Raw genomic sequence first — 14,308 nt, 5'->3', positions numbered from 1 at the left:
TGATCTCTGAGCATGGAGTGAGAGGAAATCTTCCCACTGTCCCCGTGGAATCCAGACCGTGTGGTGTGCAGGGCGGGGCCATCTGTGATGAGGTATGAGCAAACTAAGCGTCCTCTGGGCTCTAAAAGAGGGTGTCCAGGTGGGGGCGCATGCTTTACACCCAAAACTGTTAGAAGCACACAGACCTTGAATGAAAACTCGAAAGGGCAGAGAGGACGTTGGAATATGGTGCCTATATCTCTGCTTTGCTCACTTTCCTTTAAACAAATACAGGCTCCACCTCTGTTTGTTCCTGCAAATGTCACTAGTGTCCAGAGAATTGGACTTTATCAGATGGAAGAATGTGGGGACGTGGAGTCATTCTGGACAGCATTGTCTGACTTAATGTTTCTAGCGAACATGCTTCTCTCTCCAGGCAGTGTGGAACAGAGCTGTATTTGACCTTCCCATTGCCTGCTTAAAAGCACAGGAAAGTCATGCCAACAGAGGTGTCCCTTGTGCCTTGAACTGAGGCCAAGACGGACCCAGACATTTCTTTTTCTCTCAGTCACCCCATACCTGGCCAGCTGGCCTAGTGTTGTGTGTAATTGTGCAGGGTGGAGTGACAGATGTTGGCCTGCAGGAGAGCAATCACCTTCTAATGCTTCGTCTTAGTTCACGGGTAAAAACGAAAGTAAAAAGTCAGCTGGTCCCTCATGCACATTTTAGGGAGCAAAGTTCAGTGGAAGACAGCTAATGGGTAACCACAGGAGGGCTGCAGGATTGACACAGGGGAATCTGTCTCCATGTGTGCTTATCAGCCATGGGAGACAGAAATACTGTCCGAATCTCCGTGTCTGAAATGAAAAGCTACTACATTTATTCTGAATGGTGCTCCTGGCTGTGCTCTGTTGCCGAGGGTGAGTCCTTGGGTCTCATAACCTGCCGTCCCTTTGGAGTCACCCATAGGAGGTATATGGGGAGCTCTCAGAGCTCCCAGCTGCGGCAGCTGTTGTTTCAATGCAGTAGTTATTTGGGTTGTGCAATGTGAAGATTTCTTGTGCTGGTGAGGGAAGATGTCTTGGTGAATGACATGTACTCGCTGTCTCCTTGGAGCTTGGAATAGTTCAGGGAAAGGAGATTATGAGTAAATGAGCGTTTTACCGAAAGTATCGTTAGATAACTCTAAGTCATGTCATCAGCTACCAAAGCGAATGATCTCTCTCTCTGGCTAGCAAGTGTCAGCTCTGCGGCTGGTCTGAACATGATGGGGAGAGCTCAGCCAGCTGCAAGCCCATCAGAGCTGCCCCAGACCTCATTCTAAAGGCACTTGATACACAAAGGTGCACATGTAAAAGGCAAAACAAAACACAAGCCGTTAGCTACAGGTTATTTCCTTGGCAGAATGATGCAAGCCTGGTGACTTACTTATACGATTAAGTACAGTTCAAAGCTGCATCCATTGTCTGCTTTCCAGGAAGCTGCAAATCCCAGAGGCTTTTCCTGGCACACTCCCAGCAGAGCCCCAAAGCCGTGTGCGGGCTAAGTCTCCTCTCTGGGGAGGGGTATTCAACCTTGAAATTCAGAAAATCTCCTGGAATGTAGTAGTCTGCATTGCTCCTTAATTGGCTGAATCCCCGCTTCTCTGTGGTGAGAACTCGGACGTCCCCATGACCAGGATCTGGTCCTGCTGAGAAAGACACAGCCGCAGTGGAGACGAGAGCCCTCGAATGTTTTCTTGACATTTTATTTGGCCCCTGCTTCTGAGTTCTCATCGCCTAATTTACAGCTTTGCCATTTATAAAGCTTTGCGTCACTGTCTGATCTCAATGTCAACCCACTTTAGAGATGGGGAGGGCCGGGTAAAAAGCAGTTGTCAGAGTTAACATGGCTTGTCCTGGAGGGATGTCAGGAGAGAACCCCAGGGATGGGGCAGTGAGCATGTTGACAGGAGACTTGAGGGTGCAGTTTGAGTTTGCTGCAGTGGACCCGTGGGTTGGCCAGGCTTCCCAGTTGCTGCTGTTGCAGTAGTGATAGGATGCCAAGGACGGGAGCAGAGTAAGTGGTTTAAGGGGGGAGGACACAGGGAAGATGATGGGCCTGGCCAGGCAGTGGGTCCACCCAACGCCCCCTGGGGGATGGTGGAATGGGAGGGGGGGGGCTGGGCCAAAACAGCCAGGAAGGCTGGCAGGTGCAAATTCTTGGAAACCTGCGGTCCCATCGCCTAAGTGAAGAACCTAGAAATCAGAAGTGAATTTGGCTTCATAGCATGAGGCTAGGGCAGAAGCTAGGGCTCTGGCCAGGAGATGGATGGATGGCTGCCTCAGTTTATCAGTTTGTGAAACAGTAACATGCTCTTTCCTTCAGGGAAATTGAAGCTTCTGTAGAGGCTAAGTTGTGCATTCTGTGATTATTAGACTGAGTCCACAGCTGGACGAAATAAACTTAAATACTTACAGGACCACCTTGCAGGAGTTAATCATGTTAGTTCCTCCTGTCCCGGCCCAGCCCTGGCAGGCGGTTAAAGGATGTAGCCCATTAGAGGGGACCGCCACGCTCCCTTCTGCCTGCCACCGCTGGGTCTCCCACTCCCGCTCCTGGGCCTTGCAGAGCGAACGCATTGTGCTGAGCACGCCTCCCGGAGGAAAGGTCTGAAAATTTGAAAGCTGCATTTAAAACAGTAGACCAGATAGAAAGGTCTTTGGGGGGCTGTAAAATTGTACCATTTCAGTGATCTGAGGACACTTTATCGGTACTAAAGTTTTTTGGGGAAGGAACTGTTAAGCCTAATCTGGAGGGACTCGAAACATTGAAGATACGAACAAAATCCATCGATTCCACAGCAAATCTTTATTGTCTAGCTTGGCCAACCGGCGGCAACTCCGACAGAAATCTGAGGGAGAGCACGCCGCCCTTTGTTCTACTTAGTTTTTATAGTTTTGCAAGCGGGAAGTATAGAAGCAAAAATTGCAATTAGGTGCCCTTTACCAACCGCTATTGGTTATAGTCATATACCCTTTAACATGATAGGACTATGTTTAATTTGCAAGCCATACATTATTTTGGAGAAAACAAAATTTACAAGTCAACACAATGATAGAAAGATGTCTCTTTACATATTAAGAGACATTCCTATATTTTCTAGTGTTTATCCGCCATCTCTTTGTCCAGAGTCACACACATTAACCACATGCATTCACATAGGAGAGATAGTTTCCGTGGGGACAAATGCCCGCAAATGGCTCATTATTATAAGAAAAAGTTTATTTTGGCTTTTCTCTTCCTGCACCTGGCTAGCCATTCACCCCTTTCCCCGCAGGTGTGGTGGAATATCTGGGGATCTATGTTTTCCTCCCCTTTGCATTTACAATACAATGCCAAGGGCCATCCTGGTTTTATGCCAATCACACAGTACAGAGATTATTCACAAAATTTCTCTGCACACCTTAGCCCAAATTAATAAAATGTTCTTTAAGCCTCTTAAAATATTAATATTGATTCTGTAGCTTTTGGTACTTTACAACACCTGCGGGTGAGGTGGCGCAGTGGTTCCTCAGGGCTCCTCAGAACCGCATGAGCAAGGTTGGGAATTTGAGGACATCAGAGCAAAGATGCCCATTCCTCCCAGCCCCACAGGAAGACTGTTGAAGGAGAGGCCCCTCTGCTGTCTGAGCGCTGGCCACCGTCCAGTGCTGGCCTCAGTTCTCGATCACTTCAGCCCCAGACCCCGCTGTGCCCCTTGCTTCCACCCGTCCCCGGAAGTGTCCGTGGCGTCACAGAGACAGCTGGAGCGGACAGCTGCACCCGACCTCTGTCCTGCAATGCTCACACTTGTGCCTTCTGGGCTCCTCTCAGGAAGCACTTCTGGCCAATGTCTCAGTTTAGGTTTTACCAAGAAAATAAGCCTCAGGACCGCCCCGGGGCCTCTAGCAAAAGACCTTTTCAAAGGTTTCCCCTTCTCTTGCTCTCCTGTCCTCACATATGAGACCAAGAAAGATGTGTACGTGTGACTCGGGACCCATGGCCACAGTGCTCTTGGACACTTAGGGTCGCTGAGTCAGGAACAGTCCTTCGGTGGCCTTGCCCTTGGTTTTGGTGCACAGATACTCAGGTGTGATTGGGACATCAGATGAACCCACTTCAGTGGAGTCATTCTTACCAGACCATCTTTTGGGCTGCAGCCCCTCCCCCCACCCTTCCGCAGGGGACAACGGGGAAGGGGTGGGGCTGCCTGCTAGAGGAGTATACCCTGCTGGGTCCCCAGGGTCCCAGGCCTGTAGCTGATCAGGGTTGAATGGAGACTTTGACAGAGGTCTCTCTCTGCCAGTCCTTTCCAGCACTTTCCAGAAATGCTTCTGTCTAAACTGAAATGTGGGCTCTCCCACCTGGAGAGGCATATGCTACAGCCCCCCAGAGCGGTATGGAGGCTGCCGAGGACACCGCCCAGGGGCCTCCCAAACCCACCCAACATGAAGTTATCAACTGGCAATAGAGTTTCTGTTTTGATTCTCAGTGATTTTCCTCTTTTGTTTTTCACTGAAGATCGAAATTCGTCTCCTGGTTCCCCAGAGCTACTGTTCATGTGATAATGAAATCCAGCAGGGAACGGCTGCCACAGGACCAGGAGGCGCAAGCAGGGTGCCCCTTTACCCCCACTGGGCTAAAAATACTCCGTTGATACATTGAAATGGAGTCAGAGTAGCAAAATAGGGGAAGTGAAACTGGACCTTCTAGAACTCCGCGGACTGAGTCCTGAATCTCAGAAAGCTTAGCTGCTGTGCTGGGAAGAGCCAGAGGCTGGAGCGGTGGGCTGGGGGAGCATCCTCCTGGAGACAGCAGGTAGGGGCCTCAGAGCCTGAGGTCAACGTGTTGGTTGTTTAATGCGATGCCATCGAAGTCATGCTAAGGATACAGATACAGGCGAGTGTGTTATGGAAGTGGGATGCCTGATACAGATTGCTAACAGGACGGCCACCATCGTCCTAAGAGCTGGTCTCTGAGAGGTGGCAAGGGGAGAGGACATGCCCAAATGTGAGTCCTGTCTACGATTAGTGGAAATCTGGCTGCTGGCACTGTGTCTGTGTTCCTGAGAGAAGATAAGCCAGGCTGGGCATAGGTGATTGCTCTGAATGAAAAGTATGTGTCTAGAAGAAAGTTTCAGGGAAATGAATTGAGGGTGGGAAGCTTCCTCTTGGGGAGGAGCACGTGGTGCGTCTGCAGGTCGAGGGGACACACTGTGCCTGTTTACCGGAGCTGCCTAGCGTGCTATGATTCAGAGGAAATGTGAATAACATCTGACAGCCCATCTTATTTGCTATGTGGGCATGGCTACTTCTGACCAGGGCACATGATACTTGTTATATTCTTTATCTACCACATTTTTTCCCCCTAACATTATACGGCAAGTAAACACATTGTTCAGTACCTGTGGGGTGCAAGTCTACCATTATAAAAATGTGTATCTCAAATACACAAAGGAACAGGGGGAATAAAGCCACAGTAAAGGCCACATATTTACATCTGGAGCAGGAGTTGAGACCTTTTTGTTGGAGCTTCTGACAGGTACGGGTCAGCCCTTCCTGCGGGGGAGGCTTTGCGTGTGGGCGCCCTGCACACTCGGACGGCGTCTGGCTCTGTGGACAGTCTGTGTTGAGCAGGAGATAAATCTCAACATCTGGGGTCCTTTCTTAATGCATAGGCTCTGTGTAAGATGCAAAGGGATTTGTAATTCAATAATGTTCTCCTTTTTTCAATCTTACCATGGTTTGGATTTGTGGGAAAACTTATCCACCCATGAACAACAGGGCCCTTCTTTGTCACTGCCTTATGTTGAAAGATCACTGAGGTTATCAAGCGTGTGGGCTCCCACTAGTGTAAAAACCTGTTGTGGGGTTTTTATTCTAAGACTTACAATATCAGAAGAGTTAGGGTCAGGGAGAGTTGGCTACATCTCTAGAGAACGGTTTTTGCAACAACAGAAAGCAAAGAGCATGTTAAATAAAACCAACACAAACACTTATTGTGCACGTGCAGGCTCGAGAAATACTAAAGGTCACACTGCCAGACTAGTGAGGTGGGAAGCATGGGTCGACAATGCCCATTTGCACCTTTTTTTTTTTTTTTGTATTTCTCTGAAGTTGGAAACGGGGAGGCAGTCAGACAGACTCCCACATGCGCCCGACCAGGATCCACCCGGCATGCCCACCAGGGGGCGATGCTCTGCCCATCTTGGGGCATCGCTCTGCTGCAACCAGAGCCATTCTAGCGCCTGAGGCAGAGGCCACAGAGCCATCCTCAGTGCCCGGGCAAACGCTGCTCCAATGGAGCCTCGGCTGCGGGAGGGAAGAGAGAGAGACAGAGAGGAAGCAGAGGGGGAGGGGTGGAGAAGCAGATGGGTGCTTCTCCTGTGTGCCCTGGCCGGGAATCGAACCCGGGACTCCCTTACGCCAGGCCGATGCTCTACCACTGAGCCAACCGGCCAGGGCCCCCATTTGCACTTTTATTCAAAATATGTGTGAAATATGTCCACTCTTGCAAATAAACCTTTATTTTCTAAGATTGCCTAAAAGAAGTGATCGGAGTACTCTCTCTCCACAGCTTTTACAGAGTAACAGATTTTCAGAAAAATAAACTTTTCTGGCCTGATCAGGTGATAGTGCAGTGGATAAAGCGTAAGCCTGAGATGCTGAGGACTCAGGTTTGAAGCCCCGAGGTCGCCGGCTTGAACACGGGCTCACCAGCTTGAGCACGGGGTCGCTGTCTAGACGTGATCCCATGGTCACTGGCTTGAGCCCAGAGGTCACTGGCTTGAGCCCAAGATCACTGGCTTGAGCAAGGAAGGGCCCACTGGCTCACCTGGAGCCCCCTGGTTACGGCACATATGAGAAAGCTATCAGTGAACAACTAAGGTGCCTCAACTATGAGTTGATGCTTCTCATCTCTCTTCTTTCCTGTCTGTCCCTGTGTGTCCCCACCCCACTCTCGCTTAAGTAAATAAATAAATTTTTAAAATAAGCTTTTCTGTAGTAAACTTAGAAAAAATGAATTAACAAAAGAGTTCAAGGACCCAAGAAGTGCTTTTGTTCATTCATTTACTTATTTATTGAGAAGCAAGGACCGAGCGTCTACGGTATGTCAAACCCGTGCTCATTGCTGGAGAGAAAGTCATGACAATTGATCTATGTTCTTTGTAAACGATTAGGATGGATAACAATAGGACTAGAAGAACCTGCCTGGACTATTAATCAACTCTGGGGAGAGAGATCAATGGGGTGGACTGCCTGACCTGAAACAAGGCTCTTGAAACCTGCTTCTTCCCGTCCTGAGAAGCTACCCTGGGCAGCTGTCTGATGGTAGATAAGGTCTGCCACCTGGGTCCACTTCACCTGGTGGCTGGCCACGGGGAAGGGAGTGCTGCTTCTGTCCAGGGACCTGAGTTGAAGGTGTGTTCACTCCAAAAAGCCCAGTCAGAACTAAACCTAAAAGTGAGCCCAGGAGTTTGCCAGAAACTCCCTTAAAAGCGTCTCTAAGAAAGCCGGCCAGCCTGCCTTCCTCTTCACTTAATTCTGTCTCACACGGTATGAAATCTGAGTCCCCTGTCATGGTGGGTCTTTTCCTGAGTGACACAAACACCTTTCAAACACACTTTCCAGCTGCCTCATTCATTCTGTGGAGAAAACCGGAAGTTTGTAAAGTGTTATTTCATTAAAACATTGGAAATTTTATCAGAAGCATTCCAAAAAGTTCTATCAGATATTGTAAATGGATTCAGTGACTAGGCCATCCGAAACGTGACAGTTTAGAATGCAGTTGAAGTTTGCATTTTAACGCATGCATTTGTCTTTTGCCTGTCATGCCCGCGTGCAGCTGGGTCAGACCTGGAGCTTTAGCCGCTGCCTGCCCTCGTGGCCTGTGAAGGATGCTGTGAATTCCAGAGTCAGGAGACCTCCTCATGTCTTAAGTTCCCAGAAATAACTTATCTAAAATCAGGATTCGGATTGTTCTGGTCTCGACCACATGCCCGCTCAACAGTGTTTAGCCTATGCAGGGGATTTCAGGCCACAAGTACCATTTCTTTTTTTTTTTTTTGTATTTTTCTGAAGCTGGAAACAGGAAGAGACAGTCAGACAGACTCCCGCATGCGCCCAACCGGGATCCACCCGGCACGCCCACCAGGGGGCGATGCTCTGCCCCTCCGGGGCGTCGCTCTGCCACGACCAGAGCCACTCTAGCGCCTGGGGCAGAGGCCAAGGAGCCATCCCCAGCGCCCGGGCCATCTTTGCTCCAATGGAGCCTTGGCTGCGGGAGGGGAAGAGAGAGACAGAGAGGAAGGAGGGGGGGGGGGGGGTGGAGAAGCAAATGGGCGCTTCTCCTATGTGCCCTGTCCGGGAATCGAACCCGGGTCCCCCGCACACCAGGCCGACGCTCTACCTCTGAGCCAACCGGCCAGGGCCAAGTACCATTTCTTGTTAGAAGTTCCTTTTTTGTACACTCCTTAGTCATCTTCTCACTGTGTTTAAGATAATTCCCTAAACAAGAAAAGTATTCCCTTTTTATTAATAGATACCAGTGTGTATGTGGGACTATGCCTAACCTGAATTGGTATATGCTGCCGGCCAAGTGTGCAGACACCGTAAGTGTTCTGTCCCGAGGATGGCCAACACGCAGGTGGTCAGGTTCCTGTCTGAGAAAGCCACCAAGGGGTTGGGACACACCCCAGCCACTGTTGCTCAGCCTCTGTGAAAGGTGGAGTCTTGTTCCTTGAGGACAGATTTTGGATGCACAACTCCTAGGCCGGTGTGTTGACCTAATTAGCTGAGCCGGCTGAATAATGATGGGGAAGACAATTTCTCACCAGATCTACATTTTTATGAAATCGATACAGAATGTTCTGGTTTGGGTCTTTCATGAGGAGGGGAAGGGGCACTTGGCACTTAGTTCACTTACCCTTCTTCACATTTCACAGCCCTCCATTCATCAATTATTTTTAAATTGCGTTAGGACTTCTATATATATGCATTGTAAATCCGCATAACATCTAAAACACCGAAAAGTTCACTTACTGTCTGATTCTAAAGACTCTGATTCTGAAATGACATTTGAGTTCTGAACAAGATAAAAGAAAACGCTTTCTGTCAACAACTGTGTTTGCGTCACATCATCTGCGCAGGCTTGGGCCCCGGCAACCCCCAGCCATGCTCACACAGCAGCTGGCTCTGGCTTCACCCACACGCCCGCCCGAGCATCACGCTCTGCTCAGGTCCTGCAAAGGTGAAGGGTCAGGGTGGCTCCAGGTCCTGGAGAGGCTAGCGGTCTGTGGTGGGCACAGTACAACATGGGGAAGGCCCCTTGGAGACAATGGGTTGGGACATTCCAGGTCAAGGCACATACGTGTTAATATGAACATGGGAATGGTTCCAAGTGGTGGGGGCAGTAGCTAGATAAGCAGGTGGGGGATTTCAGTCCAGGAAGCTGACTTTTAACCAGAGACTAGGGAGCTTTAATGAAGCCTCTCTTTCAGTAAGGAAGTATGGAAATGGGGTGGAGGTAGGGAAGACGGGAGATGGGGAAGCAGTGACGGAGAACCGGAGAACCTTCTGGGACAGTCCAGCTCACAGATAATGAGGTTCTGAACTACAGTGGGGGCAGGAAGAGGCAGGGGAGGGCGCGACTGGAGAGACTTATGGGAAAGACAGATAACTGGTGATGTTTTATAGGGAGAAGTCATCAAGGGTGGTTCTAAGATGTCTGGCTTGGGATTTAGCAGGCAGGCAGTGGTGTCATTGATGGAAACAGATGTCAGAGGAGAAGGTTAGGTGATGGGGCCCATTGTAGAGCCGACAATGTCTGTGAGGACTGGAATGTAGGTCTGGTTGCATAAAAGACCAGCCTCCTGGATGACGTTACAAATACATGGGAAATTGCTTCAATTCAAAAGATGTGTTTGTGTGGCTGAATATGGTGTTTACTGTGCTTGAAGCTGAAAGTAAGGGCAGTGGAGAACACTGGAAACATCGACAGCTTTCTTGATTAGTCATTTTCCCTTTCACATAAAACTACGCATAAAACTCAGTAACACAATAAACACCACTTCACTTGAAAGAAAAAGGAGGTGGTGCGGGTTGGAGCGGTGAGGGGGTGGCCACAGTAGGATGTGTTTGTGTCTTGATGCCACACTGTACTTTCACTATAGTTTTTCAGGATGTCACCATTGGGGAAACGAGGTCCACAGGGTCTCTCTGCATCATTTTCCACAACCACATGTGAGTCCACAATTACCTCTAAGTAAAAGCTTGGTTTTAATAGAGACAACAGACTGATCCTCTGAAGCGACTGTCCTGTCGCTTGTTTTCAGTCTGTCAATCACCTGCTCCAGGAAACTGCAGGTGCCTTTGACTTCCTGGAGGTCGATGACCAGCCATGCTCTGAGCTGCCTCTCCAACTGCACTTCTGGCTAGTTTGTGTCTCAGATTTATCTGAAAACAAAAGTTGAACCTCAGAAAATTCCTGGAATGAAAGAAGACCTTTCCAAGATGATTAACCAACTTTCCTGGGTGTTCTAGATGCAATAGTTCCTTTAAATCCCTTCAATCCTTGAAGTAGAGTCACTTAGCTGGGGCTGTGTGGGGCCCCAGGATGGGGCTGTGTCCACGGCCGGGATGGGGTGTGAGAAGCCTGTCCAGGGGGACATTCTCCTAGAGCTCGGGTATGGCAAGATTCCCCAGTAAGTGTATTTAAGTGTCATAATAGTGCTTGCTATTAGTACTTGCCAGTTATCTGCTGTGTTCAGCAACCACTAATGAAGGAAATAAGCTTCAACTCCACAGGGAAGATAAGCTGGCCTGGTTATAACAACAGTATGGACAAAAAGCACTTGGAGGGTCCTTAAAGATTGAATCTGGTCTATGAAGAAAAATAGAGCTAATAGTTGTCCAAAAAAGTGCAGTGCCGACCGGGAAAGAGGAAATAAACTTAGGGATTGGGGGAGGGGTTGGGGAAGAACATGCATCGTGACTCAGAAGAGAGTCAACTGCAGGGGTTCCAGAGAAGAGAGAAGGGAACACTGAGTGCAGGAGAGACTGTACACAGGCCCGTTGGAGACATGTCCTCAGACTCTGTACCTCGATCCTGAGGCTCAAACCCGGATCTCCACCACCTTCTTTCTCCCAGTAAATGAAGAAGCACATGTCAGTGCTGGGCATGGACACTGAGAACCGAGGGCACATCTGAGTAGAAGGGGAATGTGGGGGCCAGCAAGGCAGCCCAGCCCAGGGGAGTCACTGGGACTTGTCCTGGAGGCCCGAGGGAGGGTTCTCAACGAGTTTATAAGCTGCACCTGTAAAAGTGTCTGAGGTGGGGGGGGCATTTAAAAAAATACTTTAAGATGTTGCATTCACCTTTGGTGACCTCACTCAACTCATTCTGCTAGTCAGGGACGTGCGTAAGGCCCTGCTCCCTGACCAGTGGACGCCGTGCCCTACTTGTCAAGTCTGCGGTGAAACCCACTACAATACCTGTCATCTCAGGAAAAAGTCATGCTGTAAACACCGTGTTTTCTGTTCCCTCAGGTGACCATCCTCTCCTTGCACACAGCCCAGAGGGGCTGCGGGTGGCCTGTCAGAGTCCGCGGGACCCAGGTCAGCTGGCATGGATCCAGGCAGGCAGTGGAGGTTGTTCTGGAGCCAGCTGGCTGGGTTCAGACCCTGGGTCGGCCCCTTCTTCTCTGTGAACTGGGACAAGGGGCTCAGTCTTACCATCTGTAAAATAGGCATGATGACGTTTTCCTAATAGGGTCTCTGGGACCCCCAGATGTTTGCCCAAGGTCAGTTGTCAGGGATAACCCCCCACACACCTCACGCTTCGTCGGCTTTCCCGGTGTCATCTTTCCTCCTTTCACATAACATTATCTGAGGTCTATGGGCTCATCTGTGTGTCTGCCCCTCCCACCCGCACCAGGACACAGCTTCGTTCGATAGCCCGCCTGAGTCCCCAGCACTGCGCCCAGGCCCGGGTTCACATTACCCTTGTAACTAGCCTGGGAGTGGCTGCCGGCACCCCCTTTGCAGACAGGCTCACTGAGGCACCACGGTGAGCGCTGGCTCGGCACTCCACCCTCAGCTCTGGCCCCAGTCCGTGCTGGTGAATGCCACCCCCTACGGAGTGTGTCCTTGAAGGAGTGAAGGAAAGTGACATGGAAAGTTTAGGACAGAGCCCCTTGCAGCCAGGGCTCAGGCACCGCTAGCCTTGTGGTCGTTGTTGTTGTATTTCCAAGCCCGTCCGTTTGGTGTGAGATTCTGTCCCCCAGGACTTTTGGCTTGGTTAGTCTCAGTCCTGTTGGGGCTGCAGCCATCCCTCGGCCAGGTGACCCGACGGAGGCAGTTGAGAGCGGGGCAAGCATATTCCAGCCCCCCAGCTGGCTGGCGCAGGCGTCTCGGCTTAGCTCCTAACCCCCTTCACCCACTGCAGAAGGCAGCTCCCCATTCACTACCTTCCAGGGTTGAAGGGAGGGGAGGTAGGGGCCCCAGAGAAGGTGAGCGTGCCCTCTCTGTCACCTGAGGTGGATGGGGAACAGCAGAGAATCTTCTATGCACTGGCGTTGGGTGTGTGGGGCTGGGGGATTCTGAGGCTGTGGGTGGTCCTAGCTCACAGCCCCTTCAATCCTGGGTACACCCTACCCGAACAAGGCAATAGCAGGACAGTCCTTTGAATGCACCCCAGATGCCCCCAAACCTGGCCACACAGTGCAGGCTTCCATCCTGTCCCAACAATGCTATGGGGTGATTTTAACCAGATTCCGACAGCGCTGGTCCTCTTCCCACAGAATCTCCGACCACTCCCCCCCCCCCCCCCCCGCCCCGCTCCGCCCCGCCCCCCAGGGTCATGCCTCCCTCTTTCTTTCTTAGCATAATCAGAAGTCTCTTCTAGATCCCCAGGTTTGGCCTGAGCCTCTCAACACCTTTTATGATATTCTGTCGTGCAAACATTACATTTAAAAATAAAACATGTGTACGTCAGAGAGTTTTAAAAATAGAAAGAAAGTTTTCTAAGGCATCTGCAGTGCAAGCCGCCCTGGGGCATGACCGATAATCCCGAGCCCCTTCCTGCCCCGCCTGCCTGTGTGCCCAGCAGGGCTGTCCGCGGCAGACACCATTTGTGCTGCAGTTTCCCCACGTTTCCGTGATGTGCAACTTATTTCGGAAAACAGCTTCAAACAAGTGCATGGCACCCCTCCCAGGCGGTCCTCCTGCTGCCGCACGTGTCCCCTCCATCTGCCGCCCTGGCATCCCGGGATGGCTTCCGTAGATGTGGATCTGATGGGCCTTTGGGTGCAGGCTCCTGAGGGAACCCAGTGCCTAGATGTGGCACCCGCCCCCTTAGCCCTCCTGAGTGCTGACACCTGGCAGCACCCGCCTACCTGCGAGCACAGGGCTGTCCGACTTTCCATGTCTTGTCCCCTAAGGGCCGGCCTCCTGCCTGGGATCTGAGCTGCCCCTCCCTTTCCCACCACCCCCACAAAACTCCACCTCAGACCTTCAGACACACCTGGCACCCCAGCTCCGACTGGTCCCCGCCTCCACATCCCAGGTGTGGGCCAAGGCCCCTGCAGGGGTCCTGCTCTGGGGCTGCCTTCCTCTGGGCCCTGTGACCGGGGTCCTGCCATTCCATAAATGGAGCAGTAATTGTGAGCCCTGAAGTGTGAGGTCCCCTTGTCCTATTCCTCTCCATGGAGGAAACGGAGACTCAGCTCGGTGGTCGGATTTGGAATCCAGAATTCCCATTGAGAAGCTTGGTGGGTCCTGAGGCCCGGATCACCATGGTCCAACCAAGCAAAGCACGTCACCTCTCCACACCTTCCTGAATCCGGCTCTGCTGGCATTTTATTTAACTGAGGGCTCCAGCTGTGTTTGCTCTCTGCGGCGTGTCTGCCCCACAGCACCCACCTGGATGAGCTGGGCTGGTGACATGCGGTTGTTGATCTAGGAGGAGGAGATTGCTGCTCCTCCCGGGTCGCCTCCATTCGGCTCACACTTGAGCATTGTTCCCGCGTCTCCGGAGGTGGGGATTGATGGGCTGGTTCTGATAAACACTTGGGTGCCGGGCCCCACCCGGAAGGAGGGAGAAGCGCATTGTTGAGAGCTGGGATCTGGAGATTCTGTGTCTGTTTTTCCAGTCAGACAAAGAGTCTTCCTGTTTGACTCATTGGAGACCAGACGGGGTGCTGCCCAGGCTCTGCTCACAGCCCCCATGGGTGATGCTTCTGCTGTGGGACCCACGGGAGGGGGTCCTGGGCCTCATGAGGTGAGTTCCATCCAAGTCGTCAGTATCCCCT

The 14,308-nt window shown here is 51.1% G+C and overlaps 1 protein-coding gene and 1 long non-coding RNA gene across 15 annotated transcripts in view; one reads left to right on the top strand and one right to left on the bottom strand.

The window, feature by feature from the left end:
- Positions 1-14,308, top strand: part of MCF2L (MCF.2 cell line derived transforming sequence like) — a 198,872-nt gene that overhangs the window by 84,220 nt on the left and 100,344 nt on the right. The window contains exon 1 of one of the 14 annotated variants that reach the window (XM_066237341.1): positions 743-899. The exons of 12 other annotated variants lie outside the window; for them this stretch is intronic. In XM_066237341.1, coding sequence (XP_066093438.1) covers positions 803-899 — 97 coding nt within the window. In that variant the 5' untranslated portion in view covers positions 743-802. Of the gene's footprint in view, positions 1-742; positions 900-5,430; positions 5,542-14,308 lie in introns of those variants that run through there. One more of the 14 variants, XM_066237347.1, reaches the window with a different exon arrangement.
- LOC136309185 (uncharacterized) lies at positions 10,017-13,811 on the bottom strand. The gene is made up of 3 exons (XR_010726256.1): positions 13,522-13,811; positions 11,493-11,708; positions 10,017-10,454 (listed from the first exon to the last, which is right to left on the bottom strand). It is a non-coding gene; the product is annotated as an uncharacterized lncRNA (long non-coding RNA).

The sequence above is a fragment of the Saccopteryx bilineata genome, chromosome 6 (genome assembly GCF_036850765.1).
Source record: "Saccopteryx bilineata isolate mSacBil1 chromosome 6, mSacBil1_pri_phased_curated, whole genome shotgun sequence".
Taxonomy (NCBI): Eukaryota; Metazoa; Chordata; class Mammalia; order Chiroptera; family Emballonuridae; genus Saccopteryx; species Saccopteryx bilineata.
Note: the sequence above shows the minus strand (reverse complement) of the source record. Positions and strands in the feature narration are given on the sequence as shown.